Source organism: Buteo buteo, chromosome 10 (genome assembly GCF_964188355.1).
Source record: "Buteo buteo chromosome 10, bButBut1.hap1.1, whole genome shotgun sequence".
Taxonomy (NCBI): Eukaryota; Metazoa; Chordata; class Aves; order Accipitriformes; family Accipitridae; genus Buteo; species Buteo buteo.
The window spans coordinates 18,198,793-18,224,663 of NC_134180.1; the positions used below are offsets into that span (position 1 = coordinate 18,198,793).

Consider the following 25,871-nt stretch of genomic DNA (forward strand, 5'->3'; position numbering starts at 1 on the left):
ATCGATGTTTTGTTAGGAAGCACAGAACACAAAAAGTTACAAGCATTTCTTTTCAGTTTTTGTCTTTGCAGCATATTGTTACAGTGTTTAACACTTATTGTAGATTAAATACTTCAGTCAAGGATAGTGTATGAAGAGAATAATTACAGAAATCTGCCTATACCTAGTATCATTTTATTGGGTTTTTTTTTGCTTATGCTATTAGGCTAGAATGAATATGCGTACAAATTTAATAAAACCCTTTGCAGACCACTCTAGTTACCATATAGTCATTGGTCATGGATTGGGAGAAATCATCAAATAACCTCAAACTGCCAAAGTGCGTAGATGTGAATGACATTCCCTTTCTTTATCTTGGATATTACAGCTCAAATGATTCAATAGTTGACAGTATATAACTCATTTTCCCTAACTTTCACCCTTTCCTTACAAAACAATAACCATTGTTAATTTAAGTTTGAAAATAAAGAAGTTTATTTTATTCTTTTGATTTGTTCCTATATGATACATTTTCTAATTTACTGTTCATTTTATTACCTGTCCAGTTGCTCCTAAATTAGCTATCTCAACTGTTTCTTCTGTTCAAGTTGCAAACCACAAGAGAGGTAGGAATTCTTGGATTCATACAGTGATTCCATAGTGCTCTGTGTTGTGAATACATTGCACTGTATGAATCTGGAATATCTGTGAAGTGTACCCATCAGCTTACTGGTGAGGCATCTTCATTAACAACAACAGAAGCATTAAGTCGCATGAACATAAACCATACAAAGAAAATAAATATGCTTCTTAGTCGCTGCTGGCATATAAAGTGACATGGCATTTGTTTTTAAAGGAGTTAAATTTTGAATATGACCTTTCAGATTGTTGCCTAGAAAGCAAATGTTTGTTAGAGTCTCGTTTTCCTCACTGATATGCATAAATTGTAAAAGAGGATACATAAGCAGATTAGTTGAGGGCAAACAATACATAAAGCATCAATTGTCCATATCCTCAAGAAGTATCTGTAAATGCCATGGAGTGTAATGCATAGTTACGTCTTTTAATGCATTGTAAGTGTGCCTTACATCTTCATTTTATTGTAACAGTGTGCAAATTCAGAGTGTAGGCATTACATTTTGAACTGATGTTTCAGTGTTTTATCAAAATAATGGAATTATATGGGCATAATGAAGGATGTCAATATTCCCTCTGACTTACAGGCAACCTGTTTCATTTGCATATCTATCATTCACAGTCTGAACCCTGAGCTGTTCTCATTGTTTTTCCTCATCAATTTATCTGTAAAGAGTATGTATAAAGATGTTTTGTCTATCTGTAGCTATTGTGAATATCTCATTATTCATGAAATACATATTAACAAGGAATAGGGTTGTTAACAAATGTTTGAACTTAGTTTGACCCATTTGATGAGATCATGATAACGAGCCATACTGTTTGTTATGAAGCAGGTCATTTCTAAGGTTACAATGAAGTCTCCTTTGTTTGCCTTTTGTTACTGTATAGAGGAGGAACACACAGTTACTGGAAAATGAAAAAAAATTTTAATGATTTTTGAGTGCACTTTCTTGAAATACTCTTGGTGCTTTTAATTAGAAAATGACACTGATAGCTGTCTCATGCATTACCTGTCTTAGTTTAAAAATTATGCTTCCCCTCCATGTGTGTTTACCATTGTTTCATGTGATGACGTTTCATGTTTTATTGGTCGTGGCTGAAGCTTCAGCTGAACCTAGTCCCCACAGCACAATAGCATGTGATCTCAAAGATGTAAACGCATAGCATTATAATGGGGGAAAAAGTATTTAATTTATAGAAACAAAACAATTAAATGATCAACCTCTTTATGAGCCTTCTTCAATAGGTAATTTTATCGTGCTTTCTACAACAGGATCAAGATTGTTGCAATAGAATCGTTGCATTGGAAATAGTCTTTAAAGGCTCATACAGTTAATCATTCTGTAAGTTGGCAAGGGATTTGACAATTCCTGAATCATCCAAAGACAATTATCAAATCTAACATGGATATCTCTTCTCCCTTTTTCCTTCACATTAAACCTATCTAGCTATCTTTACGTCTCCTCTGAGGTTTTATTTTCCAAACCATTTACTTCTTATTGTTATTCAGCTTTAAACTGTCTCCAGTTTATCTGTGTCTTTTCTGACGTGGTACTCAGAACTGAAAGCAGCATTTTCTAGCACTGTAAGCTTATGTCATTTCATTGTTGGTAAACCATTTGCAGCCTGATTTTGATGCTTTTCCTCCATCTCTTTCAGTGATTGCATGGCTTTGCCAGTGCATGAAAGCGGTTGGGCTGCTAGCCAGTGACATGCGCCTAAAAACCTTAAGCTGTGCTTCTGACAACTCTAATAAGCAGGCTACTTTCTGGTCTTGGTGTGCTGGTTAAGATGAACCACGTGATAAGCTAGAAAGGCCATACAGCATTGATAGGTATTAGCTTCCCAGCTGGCATGATGCTGAATGCAATTCTACATGCTATGTTTGACTGGTTTAGGGTAGCACCTCCTGTAGCCAGTGGAGGGAATAATTCCATTTCAATCATATGAGAACCCTTTACATAGCTTTTTTTATAAACACAGAGGGATGTAAAAATGATTCACTGATCAGGCCAACAGCAGTAAGCAAAGTTCATATTATTGCACTAGCAAAAGCTGGGAGGAGGCAGGGGGGAAGCAAAAATTAGCAAAATATGGGTTTAATTGTTACCTGCCATGCCTTTTCTTTTTTCCTTTGCACCATTGCTAATCTTTGATCAGATGTTAGACTGTTTTTGAGTTAACTGTGTTTTTTTCTATACCATGTAGCATTTACCAATCTGATTATCAAGATTCCTAGAGCTTTCCTGTATCTTAGTATAAGTTAACTTTGAGACAAAGGCTTTCTTTCACACAGCACAGTTGTTACAAAAGAGCAATACCCATAGGAACACAACCAAGTATAAGAATTGGTCTCATTGTTTACTTTTAATATTGATTAGCCACGTCTGAACTTGGGTAGTCCTTCTGCATATGTTTAGGAGCATGTGTGTACATTAAACTAAGTCCTTCGTACTTATTAGATGTTTCTTCAGTCCAAATCATAACTTGGAGCAAGCTTTGTTACAGAGTGAATTACCTTATACACAGCTTTGTTTCTTATGCTTGTGTAATGGCTAATTATGTGGAGTAGTAGTATTATTGAAGGTCATATCACAATTTCAGAGTGGAAGTAGTGCAGTCATTCATTGACAGAATAGTCTCAGTTTCTTTCTGCTACTTTAAACACAAAAGATGATGTAGTATAGTCTGACTTACTGGCACTTCTTTATAGTCTACATATTTTTGAAACATAAAAATGTAGTATTCTGCTGCCTGTTACTGATTCGGAAAACAAGGTAAATTATTTCCTCTAAATTCACCTACAGTATGATTGTGTTAAGCCACAAGTCTGACAAACATACCAGTAGGGTATCATCTCAGCAAAACAAATTGTCTAGTGGTAGCAGAAGACAGGTCCTGCGTCAGACAAAGAGACTAAGACAGAATTGCTTCTGAATCTGAGATTCAGGAGGATCAGATTGCTTATCACTAACCAGTCTGTCTTATTTTAAAAATCAAATACATAAAAACTTACAATTGTAACAATTTTCCCTGTGACTCCTGTTTGCTAGTGCTAGTTTCCACTTTTAGATCTGTTGCCTCTGCCCCACACAGGCAGTTTTTACTCAAGCAAGATGAATATAGTAGGGGAGAAATGCTGCTGGGTGGCTGGCTGAGATGCTGAATCACACTGACCAGCTGCAAAAGACAACAAACATTAACACTTTTTTCCTCCCCACTGAATTATGTCAAGTGGTAACATACTGAGACTGATACACCAAATGTTTTACTGTACTCCAGCAGTTATAGGCATCAAAATCATCAGATTGGCATGAATGACAAAACACTGGTTTAGCAGTATAACATTGAAGAGAACAAGAATGCATATATGTTAACTAAATGTGTATATGTAAATTGAATTAATGTTTCCTGGCAGCAGAACAGCAGCTTTCAAGATTGAAACATATGTTGTGCTAAGTGTTGTACAGTATAAGAAAAGATACAATCTATTTACAGTCCACTACCTCAGACAACAGCCAAAGAAATATATATGTATTAGGTGTGCATAACATACTCATAAACATGTACTGGTATTGTTATTTCTTTATAAAAATACAGACAGGCACAAATACTGTATCTGATGCCCTATGCCAACAATCAGTGGGCTCATTAGATGCCCCAGCATGATCAGCAGCATACCACAGGAAAGGCAGCACAGGGGACGTGATCCCTGTCATGTATGGAAACATTTTACACCCCTGCTACAGCTTTATCTAATTACAGGCTAAGTCAACTTCAAGACCTTGAAGCCCTTCCAAGTCACGGCATCCAGTACTCCATTACTTTAGGAATCATACCATAATCTCTTTCACCAGTTAATAAAGCACATCTCTAAAGCATCAGTGGTTTTGCTACAATTTGGAAGAGTGTTCAAGAACCTCAGTGCCCTAATGGCTAGACACCATCTCCTAATTTCCAGTTGAAATTTCTCAATGGCCAGCTAACACCCGTTTGTTCTTGTGCCAGTGTTGTCCATTAGCAAAGATATTCACTTTGGATGGCAGAAGGCTATCTCCTTGATGTATTTATAGCCCAGTGATATCCCCATCTTCAGTTCCATGGACTAAACAAACCAAACTATCCTAGTCTTTGCTTTTTAAATAGGCTCTGCACTTTTCTGATCATCCTAATAAACTTTCCTGCATTCCTTCTGATCTCAGTCTCAGAGTTGAGTGATCAGACTTACACAAGCTTTCTACACAAAGCATAGCTGTGCCTTCTATAATGATATTGATACATTTCTAATTTTGCCTTCTTTCTGCATAAAACCAAGCACTGCTTGTGATTAAAGACTAAAAGGCACTAGCATTCTATGGTTAATGAAGAGGTTTTTAAAAAGTGGCTGTCATGTCAGCTGCATTTCAGATGGCTGCAGTAAGCATGCTTTCTATTCAGTACACATTTCAGACTTTTCATGATCTTTTCTAGCCCAATTGTTTTTCATCTCTGAATATAAAAATGGGTTAATGCTTACCTCAGAAGTACAGTAGAAGTAGCTCTTAAATAACACCTCTCTTCCTTCCTTTTCTTCTCTGTTAACTGCTTTAGGAGGTGCTGGCCAAAAGGTCAAACTAGAGATCTGTTTGGTCTTGAAACAAAACACTCTGGTTCCCAAGGTGCCTGCCAGTTAGAGTACCCGACTTAAGTAGTATTTTTGAATACTCACCATTTATGTCAGAACAAAGCTTTTATTTTACTTTAAGTTGTGGATTTAAGCAGGATGAAGTTTGACTGTTTTGTCCACTGTATTTAATATTTTCAATATGAGGAAGTTTTTCCCAGGTCTTGATTTATACTCGTCTCAAATATGCAAAAAGATGTGCATTTCTATCAGCGGAAACTGAGCCTCCAGGATCCCTGAAAGGTTTACAACTGCAAATGCTTCAGTTCCATCAGGTCTGCCAACAACAGCCAACCTTCAACATCATGCCATGGTTGTCGGGTCACGCTAACCTGCCTGAAACAAACTTCACTTTCATTGCAGATAAACATCTGCTGTTGTCCATGTTACATTGATTAACATGTATGTGCCATTCATTCATACTTCTATTCATGGTTCATCTTTACTAAGCATGTAATGTGCTATTACTCTGCTGCTGTATACGTTTTGTATACATTTCTGTTCTTCCTTGAAAGACTGTGAATGCTTCGGGCACTCCAACCGGTGCAGTTACATCGAGCTGCTCAATACGGTCATTTGCGTGAGCTGTAAGCACAACACTAGAGGTCAGCACTGTGAGTTATGCAGGCTGGGCTACTTCAGAAATGCTTCTGCAGAGCTGGACGATGAAAATGTGTGCATAGGTCAGTCCCGGGATAACTGCGGCTTTTCTTCTGTGCCTTTTCAGCTACTGGCAGTTGCTAGGGACCACTGCTGCTTACTTGCCAGTTGAGCCAGAATGAGCTTTTTCAATGGATAAGAACATCTGTGTAGACTTTTCACCTGATTTCTGTTGCCCCAAGGAGGTATTTTGAATCTGTATGTGATGATGAACCTCCCTGGCTAAGGGTCCTGGGAAGACTTTCCCCAGAAGCCCCCAAGAAACTGATTGTGCTGTCCTTCCGCAGGAGGGAGCCACGCCAGAGGTGCGCACATGAAAACTGAAGGGTTGAGGCAGAAATACCTGCTCCCAGTCTGACTTTCAGAATTATTAGCACAGACTCTTGAATACTTGCCTGGAGACCTACAAAAGTTGCCAGCTGCTTCGATAGGACATGGGGAGTGGCGTTTATTAGCCCCCTTTATTCACTTGAATTTCATAAAAACATGTTACAGCTAATTCTACTCCCAGACACAGGGCTGTAAATGCAGCATTGTCTCCCCTCTCCTTAGAGGAGAAACTGCAGTTATGCCCATGTGGTTAGGAACAGAATTTGTCAAATCAGTTTGACATGATGTCAATTTAGAAAAGGGATTCTTAGGTGAAAACAGTGCTTTAGACCTAGCTTCTGCTATAAATACCCAAAATGCAGAATTAAAGAACATGTCAGACCATAATAAGAAAAGTATATTAGGAAAAAATATAAGATCTTTATCACACTAGAAGAATATGCATTTTTCTCATGTCAACACAGACAGTATATAGCAAAAGTTAGGATACTTTAGGTGAAGATTGAACATAGTCAATAAAGGAAGCTTCATACAACGGCCAGTAGTTAACAGGTAGCCACAAAAGGCGCTGTTCTAATAACAAACAGGTGGAGGATTTAATTATATAATGTTTCTTATAGACATAAGCATCGGTAGAACCTGTTCTGGATTTTCATTGTGATTTTTTTTCTTTCCATTTTCCAGGAAGCAAAAAGAAAGAGTAGTTATAAGATAGTTTCATGCCAAAATAGACTGTGGGTGAATAAATTATATTTTAATATTCTTTACAATCCGTTACTGAGATTCAAGCCAGAAACTATTTAGGTTGCTATTATTTGTTTCAGTCTGCAGTTTGACAGATTTACATTTTATTTCGTGGTAAACACCTAGATCCATCCACACACTGCATTTCACGTGTCCTTCTTTTAACTTTGCTTGGCAACACGTTCAGAAATTGCATGATCTCCTTTGACATTAATTAGTCTGAGCTAATAAGAACTTTAGTAGGCAAGTCATGATTTTGTATGACTGTGCTGAGGAGATTAACCCATTCAAATGTGCTTGGAAAAACCTCACTGTCCCTTGTATTTGTTTGATGTAGATGACAGACATTATCAGTGTGTGACATCAGGGCTGTATCATTTCAGCTGCCTAAATAGGCCTAATGAATATGACACTAAAATACTCTATTTGGGATTTTTCGTCAGCTCATTCAGTATGTTGTTTTCCCATGTACACTGAAATGCTAAGACACCAGCTGTAGCTATGTAAGACAAGGAAGTTAATAAACCAGGAGTCAAAAATAAGTAAATCTTAAATTAATTTGCAAGTGATATATTTAGAATGTCTTAGTAAAACAACTGTGCACTTTGAAATTGCCCAGACTCTGCAGAAATAAAATTAAAAACCCTTTCATTTAACAAGAGTCTTCAAAAAAAAAAAAAACACACCCAACAAAACAAAACAAAAAGCAGCAACGTGATGCATATGCTGACTTTCCTGACTTTCCCACCTTAATGCAAGCAGAAGTCTCTTGGGCTCCCATGAGAACTGTAGCATGTGAGATGACTCAGGATCAGGATCAAACCCTGGTTTGCTACATGTTAGGTAATTTGTTTTGAATAAGTAATATTCTTGTTGGACTAAGACAGTTTTCAGGATCATAGTAATCACACTGCATACAAAATGTATGTATCCTCACTTATTTGCCAACTTAAGAAGATTTTCATACTACTTCTTTGTTTAAAGCCAGTGAAGTGAAGCAGATACTTAAGCACTTTTCAGAAAATAGAAGTTTGTGCTTAAAGTGCTTTCCTGAACTGGGGCTCCTAAGATTTAATCAGGCAAAATGTAGAGTATTTTCACCTCTGAGAGAGTTGATGGATTCACCATCCTTCTAGGTCAAGCACAAAGAGTCTTGCTCTATTGGAAACGCTCATTTCTCTGAGTTTAAAAGCAGTGTTTTGGGTTTTAAGTATGAGTGGAATGTTGGCATGAACATTTTAATAAGCAGATTTCCAGTAAGATGTGCAAGTCTTATTCCCATATGAAAGGCATTTTTCCAGGCTAATTCTTTCCTCTTCAGCCATATATGTAGAAAATTAAAAAATGTTTGGATAAGCTAGTTTAATGGCAGCTAACAGGGCTTTGGCTCTGATTTATCAAAACTACTGACATAGTTTTCATAAATATATATGGTAAGTACATGGATAACAAATCTGTGAATCTTAGCCAATGCTAACTAAATGGAGAAAATGTAAAATGTTTCATTTTTAAAACTGACAAATTACAAAGAATTTAAATACTGAGAAGGTTTTTACCAGTGAACCAAATGCAGCACATTATACAGTGGGCTTAAATCTAATTTCATTATGCCCTTAATTTCTTTAGAAGCAAAATAAATTTCATTTCCTAAAATGAAATATCAAAAATTTATGGATTTGTCAGTTAACTGCAAAATTACCTCATATAAGCAACTACAGATTCTAAATAAATCAAGGTATTTTAAAGTTAAAAATCATTCACTTGACATGCTTACAGTGAAAAAGATTTTAACAACTTGAAGAGCTTTTTATTTCTACAAGGTCTTGATAAAATCCTAATAACTCTTTATTTTGGTGAATACACACACTGGCAAGCATGGATAGCATGGAAACCACCAAGTAGACCCAGAGTAATAAAAAATTTCCTTTCCCTTACAACATAAATACTGAAATGGTAATTATCATCACACCTATAAGAAAGCCAGCCTTGCAGTCACTGAGGCTTAAGCTTCAGTTAACACCTGTAAGACCTTTAGAAACCCTAATGATATATGGTTAAGTGAACCATGAGGGCTATCCTGTTGCCACTGTCAACCCAGACTGACAAGCAGCAAGCCTGCAAGCTTCAGCCCGTTTTCCCAACCTTCTTTTTTACTTATTTTCATTGCGTTTTGTTCGCAGCATCGCATTGATACAGTGAATCTCAGTGAACAGATGACTACCACTGTCATCTTCCCATCCTTCAAACAGTCACCAAATGAAGGTTAGGAGGAAAATTCCTTCCCAGTTCAGATTTGCAGGGTTTTTTCCCCACCCTGGAACCTGGTGTGTGATCTGCTTACTAGGATGATCTAGGAGTGTCAATTTAATGTTATGTAATGCCCTGTTGTTGTAAGGGCATTGGAGATACTCACTGCTTCCCTGTGGCATACTGGAATTGTGGCTTTTGAGCTTTTTAATGTCTTAAGTATTTGGCTGGTCTTGGGAAGTGTTCCACAGCCTGCAATACGGTGTTGGACAATGAGGCTGGATGTTCAGTGGACCTCTGTAGGTCATATATCTGTGGTATCAATTGTGCACTGGGAAAGATGGAGGCTAGGTTCAGTTACTGAAGGTCCCTGGGTCTGTTTGGTGTTCCAATTTGATCTACTACTTTTGTAAAAGGGCCTGGCATAAGGTTTTGTTCCCACTGTCAACTTTTCCTCGAACAGCACAATATGGGCCTGGTAATTCTTATGTATTTTTGTGATTGAGTTCAGTAGGAAAGCTTTCACTATTTCAGGATCAGGTTCTTGTTCTCTGGAAAATATAACATTAGGTATCTATAACATTCAATATCATAGGCCATACATTTCTTTCACAAACACTTGTTTAGATCACTGTAACTCCATTATATCCAACTAAGCTATTTTTAATGTACGAGAATTGGGCCCTCTGTTTCTAATGTAATTCCAAGCTTTCTGTCTTTCAAGGTTTTCTATAAACACTCTTTAAGCAAATTTTACTCTCTGCATTCATTTTATATCTTGGTTCCATGCCTGTTTATATAAACACTTCATACATCTGATGAACATCAGAATTGCCAGCTTTTCAAATGGCACTCACTGTGCTATAATTCTGCTCAGCCTTGCACAGTATTTTTGGCGTGTCAGTTTTCAACATCATTAATGAATGTTGCTAGCTAATTGACTCTATTATTATTGTGGAACTCTTGTTTGCCAAAGGTAACTATTCTTCTTCAGCATGCCAAATGTTCAAAGTGCCATCTGGAATTTATAGTTAATAAACACTGAGACAACAGATGACAAATGTCTTCCTGGTAATTTTTTTCCTGTTACAGTTTTTCCATTGGATTTTTTTTTTTTTTACTTCCCAGTTCAACTCTATTTTGTCAATTACAATATCACTGAGGTTTAACCTAATGCTAGGGAACAACTGCCAAACGTAGTCATCAAAGTAGCACTGATTCACAGACTTATAAAGCCAGACTCCCAGCAGGTTGCCCAGATTCAGGAATCGATTTGTGTATCTTTTGCCTTCAATAGCAGCAGAGATCAGACACTGCCAAAATGTGTCTGTGGTCTCAGTTGACAGTGGAGTTACTCTGGGTCTACATGGGTCTACATACAAATAAGATACAGCCCTTCATTAAAAAAAAAAAAACAACCAAAAAAAAAAACCAAAAAAAAACCACAAAAAACAACTGAAGAACAGGAGCGCCAAAAATGAGCTCTGCTAGCAACTGTCTTGTCTTCTTTGTTCAGCTAGTTGAAAGCTGAACATGGATGTTGTAATCACGTCAAAGAAAAGGGCTGTGAATGTACAACACAGTAAGTGTTGTGGGAGGAAATGGGTTACCCTAGTCATTCTTTAATTAGGTGAACACACATGGAAAATATACAGTGGGGAATGAGCCTCATTGCATTTTCCATCTGCCCACTGGGAGGTGAGAGAAATGAAAATGGCAGCGTAAAGCCACTTCTGATAAGTTTTGCATTACATTACTGCTCACCTCAAGCTTTTCATTGTGGAATATGTAAAAGGTTTATTAACGTCACTGATAAATACAATCTCATCAATTTAATAGCAGATATCCATATAAATTATTATACTGCGCAAAACTATAAAGGAAGACTATCTTGGAAATAAGTAAAGTGCATTTATATAGCCCTGTAAAGACATTCAGCATTTCTGAAAATATTGAATAATATAGATAAGCCTGTTTTAATAATGCAAAACATTTCACCCTGATGGCACATTGATATATCCATACTATACAAAGCTTTTCTAATGTTCATTAAATTGTCAAAAATATTCTTACCAGAAGAGAATCTGTTACAATCACTTACCCTCAAAGACCATGGTATCTTCTGCCTTTATACCTTTTCTGTTTACTTTTTCTCTTCACATCATAAAATGTCTCTTCCTGAAATGACATATGCAAACAAATAAATGGACCTCTAGTAGTTATATTCACTACTCTAGATATCCTTAATAGACAGTCTTCCTTTACCTTTAGCACTGGAAATGCACCCTTTATTGGTATTGAATGAATTATTACCATATGTAGACCTGAATCCAGTGTGTATGTGTTGTCTTGTTTCTGCAGACTGTTATTGTAATCCTTTTGGTTCAGTCCATGATCGCTGTAATGACAGAGGATTTTGTGAGTGTAAGGAGGGAACATCAGGGCCTAAATGTGATAAATGTCTGCCGGGATATATCTGGCACAACTTGGGCTGTCAACGTAAGTAACTCTGAGAGTCGCCCCTCTCCTGCAACTTTGCTGCCTCTGCGTCTGTATGCTATCACGTGCAGCTACTTAAGAGCAGAAAACGAGCAAAACACTCTGCAAGCTGTAAGACTGCCATACTCCCTGAACCGTGTCGGAGACTCCCAGATGAGGACAATAAATTGACTGTGTCATCCATTTATTTCAATATGCTTTCAGTGTCCTCTCTCTTTCTCTTGCTAACGCCTGGAGGAGCTCCCCCGGAAATATGTAAATATGCATGGCCTGCCAACTGTGAAATACGTTTTGTGTACCAAAATATTAACTCCATATTAACTCTAAATTTAAAATTCTTACTAAAAGATAAGGTGATTTCTCTGCATGTTCACTTTTTTTTGTACTAAACTTCTTAAGTAACTTAACTATGCTTTCATACCTTAAAACTATGTCCCTGGACAATAAAATTGCAGAACACTGGCTCATTACCTGTTATAATTAGTGAAAACTAGACAAAAGGAAAAGGAAAAAACAAAATATGGAGGTATACTTAACATCCTTAAAAATAAGAGCTGAAATTTTGTGCAAATATTGCTAGAGCAGATGTTGTTTCAATGCTTAGCTTCTCTTCTGGTTAACAGGTCTTGTAAACAAGTGAGTGGAAATACCACATCGGTATATACAGGATTAGACTTCTCTTGCAAATTTCTTTTGTAGTAAATTCTTAAGATTTATTCTTTATAACTGTTTTGATCATCTACTTCCAGAAACTCAGGAGAGTCCTCTCATGTTTTTCTTTCACCGTTTCCCTGTCTCTCTGCATTCTTACACACACACATTAAAGAAAGATTTCTACAAGAGCTTGCTTTTGATTTTTAAGACTAAGAAGCACAAGAAAGAATGTAATTACTGACACCCATTAGCCAAATATTATAAAATTGGCTATATAGCCACGCCAATGCTCTAAATGCTGTAAAACAAACGCAAATCTTATATCATAAATTTTAAAAAAAAAAAAAAGTTAGAGATTACTGCTGCCTCTCCAAGCAATGAGTACCTCTGAAGTAGAAAATCTGGGTGTGTTACAATTCAGCAAATATATCTGGAAAGAAAAACAATAAATAAAGAATTTCAGGAAAGATTGTGATAATGAACCAATTAGCATCAAAGATAGTATGTGAAAAGAAACGAATTTTGCATGGGCAACGCAGTTAAATGTTACCCAAGAAAACTGTACTTCCTCAGCTTCTGCCAGAAAGGTCCTGTTTATATTTGGCAGGTTATTTGAACCATACTTTTCACATGTGGTTGTTAACTGTATGCTCATTTTCTGAATGCTTGCACTTGAGTTTTGATTCACAAAATTATTGAGCACTTTCGGTTGCAGCAGAAAGCAGGCAGAGTAGTGTTTCAAATCTCAGAGTTTTCTATTATTAATATTTTGAAAAATCAGATCCTAGGTATTTAAGGAAAAAAAAAAAGCACTCAGAAATCATAGGATCTCCCTCTGCCTTGCACCCTTTATGTAGAAGAAGGTTGTCACCACCCCTGTACCTTAACCTAGGTACTGACAAAATAAGCATTAGAATTTGTGAAGCATCAAGATACTGTAGTGACAGGAACCACAAGAAAAAAAAAAATTAAAAAGTAAATCAATATGATTCTCTGCAGTAAAATTTAATAAAGTACAGTAAACACTATGTCCATACGGTGGGTCTAAAAAAAGATATTAAGTAGCTGAGATATTGGAACAGGTCTGGAGGTCTGTGGAGCAAATTTTACAGTCATATAATTAATATAATAATATATATACCAGCTTGTCAAACCAATTGCTTATTAATTGCAGTATTTCCTATCTTTTCAGGTTTGGACATTATAACCCCAATAATGTTCTTTTAATGAGGACTTTTTGAGCCCAAGATATAATTAGCCTGATTTTAGCTGAATCAGTGTATTTATAAAAGCTTTAGACAGTTTCTGGAAATGCAAGCTAGTGCCTTTATATTTGCTGACAAAACTAATTAAGTTTCCCTCACTGTGTTGTAATTTTCGGAACAAATCTCAGTCTGATTGTGTAACTGTTAGATATTCTCCAAGTTTGACCAAATTATCTGATCAAATTCAGAAGAAAAACAACTAGATGCAGTTGTCAGCTTTATGGAACAGACATCAAATTGCCATGTTTTACCAAGCACACACTGATTTAAATCCCATTTCAAGTCTTTTCGTGGAGGAACAGAATTTCAATTCATTTAATTTTCTAGTGTGGCAATTTTAGCTTTGTTTGTTATTTTCCCATTGAAATCTAAACAAATGACTGGGCAAGCAAGCAGACTCCAATATACAAGAAAAATAAGAACTCATTCTGCTGCCTTAGCAAAGCTCAAAATGATTATTTGTCTGGACATGTAGCATGTGGTTTTGATCTGTTTCCCTGAGTTTGTGCTGTGCAGAAATGTATGTATGCAAAGATGGATACACACCCACACACAACAGACCAATATGTGTTTACTTTTTGTTATACATAGCCTATTGGCATTATTAAGAAAATCTATTCTTATGGACCTTTGTTGCTAAAAATCACTGACCCAGGGCAACCAGAAGTTTGACCTATAAAGAAATAAGTTAAATCTATACCATAGCTAGTTTAATTACTTGTCCGATTGTATTTGTAAATGGAGTGGCTTAGTTTTATATATTAGTAATCCCATTTGGGAAAAACCAACGCTGAAGTCCTGTTGTGTTTTGTAAGACTCACAATGTATCATTCAATAAATTACTGTTCGGAGTCTACCTTGTACCACATGTGGGCAGAAGACACAGAAGCTATTATCCTCAGAAGTATTTATTTAGGTACCTCGCTCTTACTGATTTCATCTAAAACCTCTGAGGATCTAGGCAGAGCGCTCATTGCTTGGCATCTCTGTGCATACAGAGGTCAGATGCAATTTTAGACTTTGCCTCCCAGATAAAAAGCACTGTGATAACAGCTGTTATCTTATTGAATTCAGGGTTTATACTGCATAGACTTAGCGGTCAGCAGGGTCTGGTTGGTACAGGAAGGTTTTCTGCCCTCAGAAAAAGAGGCACAATAAATGCAACTGTGCCTTGCGCTACTTCTAAGCCCTCCCCCAGACCCATTCATGCCGCAGGCACCATGTGTGCAGGGAAGCTGCTGGGGTTTAGCTTTCCGCCTCCCTCCCAGATACTGACAATGGTTTTCTCACCAGCATGCATACATAGATCAAAGCGCAAGGAATTAATTAAGAACAGCACAGTCTGGTCCTGAAAGCCTTTTAGAATTCCAGAAACATGAGAAAATACATAGCTATATTTCATTTTTCTATTTTATAGAAATTAAACAGTTTCCTTTAAAAATTAACATTAAAACAGAAGAAAAAGCTCCAAGCTTGGCAAGGAATTTAACCAGCAACTACAGCTGTTTTGGGCTAATCTTAAACTGAACATAGTGCTTTGTGATAAGAGGGACCTGTAACAAAAGGTAGAGCCATTTGCACACAGAAGAACTGCCTGAGTTTTAAAAAAATGGATGAAGGCAAAACATTAATCAGGAGCATTCATTTGATTTTCTAAGTATACTGCTCATAGTCTTGCATCTTTTGTATTTCTTGGCCATGACATTTCAGGTGACTAAATTCTGTTGCATACATACAGGAGCATTTCAAATTAACACCTTTTAATTTCACACACACAAGAATTGATTCCAGAACCAGCTGCACATTTAGCCAATCAGGCAAAGAAAAAGTTACTCTTTTGCCAATCTCACTTTACCAGCACAGCTCAAATTTTCATTAGGCATGATCACCACACAGGGGAAAAGGTGAAGGAAGGTTCAATGATTAATATTATTCACTATCTCCCTTCATATGAGCAAATAAAGACATTTGAACTTACAGCCCCACAAAGGCCTAGACTGAGTACAAGAGTTACCAATGGTAGCTTGCACCCAAGTTAAACTCCATGAGTTATTTATTGTGAAGCACTGTTTCAAATCATCTTCGTTCAATGGTGTAAATCTTAAACAATTAGTGAATGAGTTTTCAGCCAGATGCCTTATGTCAAGCTCTGAATAGTTTATTTTATTTCACCCTTTTTCATTCATTTTAAGTAGGTTTTATTAAAGCAGCAAAGGATTACACTCTTATCTTCAATGGTCAAACTGTGCTCAGTGCTTGTATCTGTCTTCCAGACTGAACTTGTATTACTCTGCAGCCTGTTGATAATTCATATTCTGTCACAGTGTGCATTCAACTTATTATACGATTATTTAAATATAAGCTTTTTCATGTGCATTTTATCATGTGTTACAAATGTTAGAAGCCAAGGCATTTGATCAAAATCATCATGCAGATTGAATTGCCAAAGAAAATCAAACCTGAAATTGTAACCCTGGAACTTAAATCAACATTTGCTTTTGGAAGTTAGCATTTACAATTCAGCAAGAAAAGATATGTTACCATCCAATTCTTTAAAAAAAAAAAAAAAGGCAAACAAAACCCTTTCTTAAAAAAGTACATCATGCACTCCTTTCTAGACAGAAGTTGTCTACCCCGCTGAAGGTCAGTGATCTTTTATACATGTTTGTACACAGATGTATCCTGTGAGTCCTTCAATACCTACACATTGAACTTGTATTTGGGGAACTATACTCTGTAAAAAGAAATAGAAATTCAGAACCGGGATGCCCTGCCTTCCAGTTCACCTTTGCAACTGCCTCTGTGGGGAGCCATAGCCAATCCATCTGTATCTTTTTACATCTTTTTAGCAGTAGCAGTTTTAATGCTTTTAGCTGGTCAGGATATGGTGGGATTTCCCCTCTGCACAGGTGCTGTATGTCCTTTCAGTTCTGGTGTGGTTTGGTGCCAGGACTGGTGCTAGTAAGTGCACTGCCGCGCTTGAAGCTGGAGGGAAGCTGGAGGGAATTTATTGAAAGGAATAAAGTTCTGATGGGGCTGAACATCACTGTCTGCAAAGAACAATCTGCCCCTGGACTTTATACATGAAATACTGATTTTGCAATACCCATCTTACATGATTGTTATGCAGACTGAAGAAATTATGTGTGTATAGGAGTTTGGATGTAAGAGGAACAGACTCTGCTTTGAATGGCTCCAAATTTAAATCCAGACTAATTCTCCTTAAATCAATTCAGAGTCCCACTGCTGCAACTCAAGGGAAAGTATGGCTTACAGATGTAAGACCAGCAAGGCAAGATTACAAACAAATTTACAGCGTTACCAGGCCTGATTCTCAGATGATGCAAAACATTAATTTCGCTCACCTCAGGGGAAGCATGCTGATGACTTATACATGTAATTCCATACTGGTATCCTGGGTCTTTTAAACCTGCAAAAATACAACATGAATGTGTGTATAAACGCATTCATTCCAAAATACATGACCCACAGAATAACCGTACACATACAGGGATACATAGAAAATTGTTCACCAAAGTATGAATATCATGGAATAGTATTATTTTTTAATGAGACACTGGATTTGAAGGAGAAAAAGAAGGTTGATATCTCTCTGGGGAGAGCGTATCTTAGTCAGAATAAACATGTCAGAACACAGACAACCTATTCAACAAAAATGATGACGTGAAGCATCTTTCCTCTATGAAGAGCACAGAGGAGAAGATAAAAACATAGGATGCTTTCTCTATATAGTTATTATACAGATCTACACAGTTACTGTAGCATACCTAGGTTGGGGATGAAGTCTCCTGCTGCTTTTAGTACTGCTGCCTACAAAGTGTGTGAAATATTGTGGAAATGGAAGAACCTGCAGAAGGAACAGACTAGAGGGGCACTGGTGAGAGCTCAAGGACATTATCTCAGCATCTCTGTGCTGAAAGGAAGGCTTCTATGAACAGTATGGGGATTGTGAATTAGGTAACACCTGGGGGGGGGGGGGGGGGAGGAGCCGAAGAAAATAACAGGTCGTAAATCAACCAGAGAATGAGGTATAGAAAAGGGGGGTTGTTAGCATAGTTAACATCTTACTAAGAGGCACCAGGCTCTTAACAGACCGCAGCTCTTCACTTCAGGAGATTTACTCTGATAACCTGGTGATCAGACTTGCTTTCTCCAAAGTGCAAAGAAATGGTTTGGTAGCAACATTTATACACCTGACCTTTAATAGAATGATTTTTCCCCAGCAAGGTGAAGGATTGGATTAGAGCAAAGAGGTTGTTCTCCTCTTGATCTTGCCCAGGTGTCAGCTTCAAAGCTGCTATTCCATGGCTGTCTAAACTGCTCTCTCTAATTGCAAGTGCTGCAATCCCTCTTCTCCCAATTCCTAACTATTTAGTCCCACACCCCTAGCAATCTTTCAGGCACTTGTTTGACCTTTCATTGAACCATTTCAGATCTAACTCAGCAGGACACCAACCAAAAAAAGAATAGTTTTCTGCTGTGTTAGTTCTGTGATATGAATCAGCAACGGGATGGGCAACCGGGAGCACCCTGGGAGAGCATAACCCACTCAGCTGGGGAGTGACGTAACACTGGCAGCCAGCAGTTCAGCTGGACTAGGCTGCCATGCAACCGTAGCACATCTGTGGGATCAGTATTCTCCTCTTTCCATTGTTAGACCATTCACATTATAGTCTAGCAAGTTGCTGGTATTTTTATCAGACAAAGCCACATAATTTCAGATGGATGTGCAGGTGGATAATTAGATATAATTATATTAGATAATTTTCCTAAAAAAAAAAAAAAAAAAAAAGTTCTATACTCTACCAAAATAGTTTAAAAACCCACTAACCTACAGAAAAACAAACAACTTTTTAAGATTCTCTTGTACTGAAGCAGAATCATAAGTTTTTACAGATGACAAAAGTAGGATTCTGCATGCAGAGCCAAAATGAACTGTGGTGACAGACATGAGCAGAGTGCATTTCAAAACAGACCAATTTTAAAAGACTGAATACAATTTCTAGGGTGTTCAGTATTTTTGGTGCTGTATCATGGGAGAGTTCTGAACAACTGAATATTAGGAAATTCATGAAAAGTTAAACAAGTAACATTATTTGTTTTCTTTAGTCACACGATTTTAAAATGGTTAATATTTGATAGCACAATGATAAATATTTTAATATAGTATATTGCAGTCGGTTAGGAATAGATCAAAAAGATACAAAGTAAGCTCCACTAGATAAACTTTTATTAGGTACATGAAATAGAACATAAAGCTTGATAGCAATTACCATTTAATCTATTCACATTTGGAAACGTATTGAAGGGGAAACTTATAACTCAGTTGTTATGAATTATTAAATGTTCATTTGAACAGTGATGTGCAGGACTGCTTTTCCTCCGAAAAATCTGTCACGCTTTCCTTTTAAGCCTGCTCAGTGGCCATAACGTCTATGTAATTTGCCTGCTCCCTGTCTTTTTATGAGGAGAGAAATAAAGAGATCAATAGCACCACAGACATGCCCAGATGGGACACTTTTATGAAGGGGCCTTAAAAGTATCATTCAGGAGTAAGTAAAGTAATCTCCATCCAATACTTAACTGCAGATAAAAACTACTGACCTGAGGCAATTAAAGAGAGTCGACACTTCCTATCTTGACATTGATGCAACTGATGGCATTGCTGACACCAGCACATGCTGATTATTAAGACTTCAGTAGTTATTGTTTTAACTTCCTTTACACATGTGCAAATACAACTCTCCCAAGAGATCTTTCTGTTCACAGTGATGGCAATACGAAAACCAAATTCGTTTAGAAGGGGCTGATAGGTTTTAACTTGCAAGGTGCTGACTGCCTCCCTTAACAGAAGCTAAGCTCCCCCAGTGTTATAAAAAGTAAAAAAATGCCTTATGCGTTAATAAATGGATGCCGTCTACCTGTAAATTTAAAAGACTAGCTTCCACCTTTAATGGATTTCAGAGTTATTCTAGGTACAGGGGTACACCTGATGTTAAGGTGTGTTTCTGCCTTGAATTTGAACATGCTGAAAGGATGTAATCCTAAAGTAATCAGCATTTCTAACTTCAGGTATGTATTTCTACAGAGTTGAGTATTGTAGTATCTAACAACTAATGAACTCAAGGCTTTTTAATTACATACTACTACTATTTGAGGTACTTTCAAAAAGATTTTAGATGTCTTTACTCATTGACAGTATTTGTTACGAGTAATCTATAAAGGTGAAAAAATCTCAGACTGAAGGTTTTAAAGGTTGAACTAAAGGAGTTATTATTTAGTATCAATAGCTTGAGTACTTCAGCAATGAATTTCTGAAAATAATTAAGACCTTTCAAGATCTGAGCTCTTAACTAAAACACTTAACACAAGTGCCTTTTTACATTTCCCGATTCCCACTTCACCCTTTTGTTTTCTGACCATCTTACCTAGCCTGTTTTAGAACTGGTCTTCAAAACCGAGTCATGTGTCTGTCTTCATGCTTGCATGCTTATAGACAGTAGAACATCTTACAGCAGAAAATGAGAAAGCCTGTACCGAGTTAGACCAGAGATCCATTTACCCCAGTGTCCTCTATTTGACAGTAGTGGGCTTGAGTGGTACTTCATGCAGCATAGGCGTCCAAACTCTGGGAAGCTACAGTTTACAGATTTTCTTAGCCAAAGAGTTCATCAGTATCTTCATATTTAGTTGGTTTTAATGAGCCTTTCAGCCACTAATTTGCCTAACCACTTCTTGAGACATTCATACTTCTGGTATCCAAACGTTCTGGGCACGAGTTCACAATTATGCAAAGTGTAACAATAATAATAATAATTTCTTTGTTTTAAATGGCTGGCTGACAATTTCATTTGGTACTTCCTAGTTCTTGGGAGGAAGAGGTACTAAGAATAAATGAATAATCATTTCCAATTCGTTTTCCATAACATTTGTGATTTTATAGATGTCTATTTCATTTTCCTTCAATCTACCTTCCCTCTCTTATGCTGAAGAAACCTAATCTATTTAATCTCTCCTTTTACAGGAACTGCTTATATCTATGATAGCTCTTCATTCTACCTTTCTTGATACTACTGTATACCTTTTCAATATGCAGGACATCATGCAGCGTTTAAGAGATGGGCGCATCATGAAGTTATATGGTGACATTGTGGTGTTTTCCATTTCATTCTTCTCCTGTCCTAAAAAAATTCAAGAATCTATTTGCCTTTTTGACTGATAAAGAGCATTAAGTCAACATTTTCAGTAAAATACTCTGAACTAATCTTAATGTCCCTTTTCTAAATGGTAAAAGCCAAGTATCTATAGGGGTGCATTCCTCTTGAACACTGAATTTCATCTACCATTTTATTGTGCTGTCACCCAGCACCTTAGAAATTCTTCTGAAGATCTTCACAGCCACAATACTTTCGTAATACGAGCAAACTTTATTACATTACTCTTCACTCACTTTTCTAGCACAACTCTGCCTGTGTAAATCCTGACACAGTTCTTACAGGACTGAGTAGTAGTCTCTGACATTTATTCTTACCCTGTTTCCTATTATTCAATCCATGATTATTCCATGAAAAAAAAAAAAAAAACAAAACCAAACACCAAAAAAACCTCTCTTATTGGTTTCTTGGGGCGGGGGGGGAACTGCTGAGGGATCTTACGAAATACTTTTGGGAGTTTCAGATACATTATCAACTTGATCATTTGTGTCCCTATGCTTACTGATTCCTTAAAAAAAAAATCATCTACTAGGTTTGTACACAATTATTTCCCTCAACAAATGTTCGCTCTTCCATGCTCATTGTGCTCATTAATCTATCTGCTAATTCTATTCTTCATTACATTTTCCATCAACTTGCTTGCTGCAGAAGTTTTACTTGCTAGTCTTTAGTTCCTCTCAATCTCCTTGGAACTCTAGCTCTTTATAAAACACATCTGCCATAGTCCCTTCTTATAGTTAATCAAGCCTGTCTTGGCAATTAAATTAGTAAAATCACAGGTAACAGTCAGAAAATTGTTTCTGCATTTTTTCAGAACTCTTGGATCAATATTATTTGCTTCCAGTGATCTGCTGCAATAGACTGTCTTCCATTTTAAGATGGAAACCATTAAAGAATGGTTTGTATAAACTTTGAGACATCAACATAGGCAGTAGCCTGGTAACCTTCTAACGCTCTTCCATAGTTAATACCTCGTAGATTTTTCCCTTCCCTACCTTACACACCATTTGTTTGCCCTAGACACTTCCTAGAAAGTTTCTGCTTCTGATGTGTTTAGAAAAAAAATTAATTACTAATTTTTATGACTTGAGTACATTGCTCAATCATTTCTGGCCTTCCTTGGTACTTTAGCATGTTCTTACAGCTAAATTCTGAGAGTCGTCTTCTCTTTTTTCCTTCATTTTGTCATCACTTCAACATTTTTCTTTACTGTTTGTAAATGTATTTCTTTATGAAGTTTTCTTTTACTCTGCTGCTAACAATGCAAGTTTTATAAAAATCCTTTTAAATAGTGGGGTTTTTTTGGTACTCTAATATGACCAGCTCACCAAATCATCTGCAGGCATTCTGTCCCTTTAGCTTCTCCTTGCAGTGAGAAGCTTCTCGATGTTTCTAATAAGTGCCTACATGATCATCTCCTCTTCCCCTAGATCCATACCCCCGAGACATGTACTAACCCTTCTAGTAACTTCAAAGTCATCTTAAAGTTAAGCACGCAAGTTAATATTTTGACAAGGAACATGGGTATGATAAAATCAGGAACAAAAGCTTGATCTTATAAATGTCAGTCCAGTTTTTGTCAGATCTTTGACTATTACCCTTTACGGTACAAATTCTAGTCAAGCTATTCACATGAATAACAACCTTGAAAGTGAATACAGCTTTGCAGGATTCAGCCAATATATATTTTGAGGGGACTGATAACACATACAAAAGTACCATGATGTTCTGTAAAATATTAACAGTATTGTTCTTTCCATTTCTTTCATCCCTGCACAATTTTGAGATATGATTTTGTTGATTACGAACTGTTCTTCTGTCACATTGGACTGCAGTCAATAGCAAAATCATTAAAAGAGACTGTTAATGGAAGCCAAGTCAAGCCCGTTATAATTATCTTGGCTTCTAAAGAGAATAATTAAATTGTTAATAAAACTTTTACCTATAATCATCAGGTGAGAAGAGGAGGATGTGACAGTGCTGGAAATTTAAAGATTTCTGCAAAGAAGGGGAAGGAGAGTCTGATCATAATTCAGTTGTTGGTAATTAATGTCTACAGAAGATTACTTATAACTGAAATCAACTTGAAATAATTATATTAAAGAGACTGTGTTCATTAACATCACTGATTTCAATATACAGCTGGGGTCCACAATGATTAAAGCCTTATGCCCAAAACCATTTTGTATTTTTATAACTACAGCTTGGACAAGTACTTCTTCATATGCTATTTTTTTCTTTCCAATGACAATCTGTCTTTTTGTTCAGATGGAAGTGGAAAACCATGTAATAACAATTGCACCGATGCCACTGGCTGAATCTAAAGACAATATTTTGATTTGTACTTCTGTTTGCAGATCAATTTACCCACTTCATTCCCTTTGTAGAGACTGGGTGGAGTAACTTTCCAAATCTTTCACACTTTTCAGACATTTATGAAACCCTGTGTATTTTCCAGATGTACAAAGAATAAAGCATAACAAAATCTGTCTGTGCAAAAATCAAAATATTACTCCAGCTTACAGAGCCAATGGTCAAGCTGTATATTGAGCATCTCTGAACAGCCAGACAAAGACACCTTTATCTTTCTATGACACCTATGTGCTAGCCCGTGTTCTTACTCTATTTCCTGCTTAAATTTGAAGGCTTTTCCAATGGACCCAAGAATCTATTCTTGCACTTCATAACTGCTAGGTTATAAGGAGCTCAACCATAATCTCTTTGGAGGAGGAATTCTCCCTTCAATAGTTATTTAGGTTAGCCTTAAGAAATAGCACCAAGCAGCTATAGGTCAGGGATACACAAGGGCTACAATCAAAAGAGCTACCAGCTTTGTTACCCACACACGCTAACCAGTCCCCATTTCCGCTGACAGGTGCGGGAGGAACAAATGCCTCCAGTATCCTCAGTATAGAAATAGCTGTCCATAGGAGACAATTCAGCAGGGTGTTCTGTTAATGAAATGCTGCATCCCTGAGCTCTGAATGTAACACATACTTTAAATCAGAAATGAACTTCCCTTTTAAGCCAGAAGATCCTTGAAATAGGACTCCTACTTTGAAGAGTTTAGAATTTAATCTCCAAGGAGAGTAAAGTTTCACCACATGTAGCTCTTTCTTTAAAGAGCTGAAGCTGCATTTTGATAGTGAAGCAATAAGCACTGACTAGTGTCCAAGGAGAACAAGTTACTCTCACAAGGTTCAAGAACTTGGCTTACTTGCTACTGATTTCAAGAACAGGAGAATCTCACAATGAGATTTAAACTGGGGCCATTAGTGCAAGGAAATTCATATTGAGCGCAAACATAGCATCCTTAAATCAGCCCCATTATGTTGACATTATGCAGCAAAGTGCAGCACTCTGCAAGGAGGCTTCAGTTCTCAGAAAAAGCATCCTATTCCACATATCTTTACAGACAGATTACAACAGTGTATTACAGCACAAATGTCTTAAAAATTGAGCCAGATGTTTTGGAATGCCTCAAATTACATATGCACACATGCCATTTGGTACACAACTAGGGAGAAACATGAAAGGCTGCATGCACACAGCATAGCTTCTGCAAAAGTTTGAAAATTTGGGTCAAGATTTACACCACCTATCAAAATAAAGCCATATACTGCTATAATTTTTCTGCAACAACCTGAGAGCTTTGCTAGTTCATGCAAAACCATTACTGATTTAAAACACCGCTGAGAAGATGCCTAGAGAAGTGTACTCCAGTTTTATCTTCTCTTTTATTCAGTGGCAACATGAGAACTTAGCAATGATGCTGCAGCCCACGCTGCTCTGCACCATTAGAAGACCTTGACTGGTTTGCAAATACAAAACACTGAGCCAGCTAAGATGTGTTGAGCACCTCCCTCACCTCCTCCCACCCATCCTGGCTTTGGCTCAAACCCCACTTTCCAGTTCCAACCACTTCCCTTTAGCACTGATTTTTCTCTTTTAGCTTCCAACCACTTCCCTTTAGCACTGATTTTTCTCTTTTAGCTTAGCAGCTACTCATTCTGTAGCTTTCTTGCAATCTTCAGAAAATCATCATCCCACTCAGATCTGCCATGTTACCACTTAAGAAATGCTGTCTCATACAGGCAGCATAAAATCTTTGCATTTCACACTCCTCTCATGCTCTCACTTCACTGGGCCTGTGTTTCAAACCTGAGCAGGAACCACACCGGAGTCTGCTGCCCAAGGTGACACGTCTCTGCAGAGGTTGGCCTTGCGTGCTGGCTAGCCGTGCTGGCCATGTGGCTTCATGGAGCAGGAGGAGGCTTTGTGTTTAGCCTCAGTGTTTGACCCCTCACAAGGGTCCAGGCATAGGCCTGTTCTACAAAAAGTCATCCTACCTGGAATTACAGCCTTTTCTCATCCTCCACTATCATGTGCACCCATCAGTCGGCACTCTACACCAGCGTACAGCAAACACCAGCTCCCACCATAGGAGGCAATGTAAAGGAATACACACAGTTCTGGAGGAGTTGTGGTTGGAGAAGCCGAATTTCCATTGTAATCGCTGTCAGGGCTGCTGAAAGAGAAGGACAAGCATGTGACAGGAGTTGTGGGGGTTCAGGTTATGTCAGGTAGCGGTATGCAAGGGGAATGGCTGGGGGCAGAGGACAGGACTGGACCCAAAGAGATAAACTTGTCAGGAAATACAGCTTCATCATCCAAATTCTAGTTAGCAGAAATCTGTTTCCAGTTTCTCTGAGAGTTCTACAAAGAAATGTACTCAGGCGTTATGTTTGAAAAGAATATACATTTTCCAGAAGTACATTTTCATAAAAATTGAGCATTTTTTGTGTGACCCTTACTTCTCTAAACCAAAAGGTGAGTATATGAGTTTGTAACTCTGTTATATGCACAGCTTCTTAGGACCATGAGAAAATGACCAAGGTCTTGGCTTTTCAGTCTTAAGTGTGAGTGGAAGACTTTTTGAGTAACACAATTATTTTG

The 25,871-nt window shown here is 37.3% G+C and overlaps 1 protein-coding gene across 4 annotated transcripts in view; it reads left to right on the forward strand.

Moving 5' to 3' along the window:
• The window catches only part of NTNG1 (netrin G1), a 166,039-nt gene that overhangs the window by 127,465 nt on the left and 12,703 nt on the right, over positions 1-25,871 (forward strand). For 2 of the 4 annotated variants that reach the window (XM_075038810.1, XM_075038811.1), the window contains one exon: positions 11,624-11,761. The exons of 1 other annotated variant lie outside the window; for it this stretch is intronic. In XM_075038810.1, the coding sequence (XP_074894911.1) occupies positions 11,624-11,761 (138 nt within the window). Of the gene's footprint in view, positions 1-545; positions 606-5,796; positions 5,965-11,623; positions 11,762-25,871 lie in introns of all 4 variants that reach the window. One more of the 4 variants, XM_075038814.1, reaches the window with a different exon arrangement.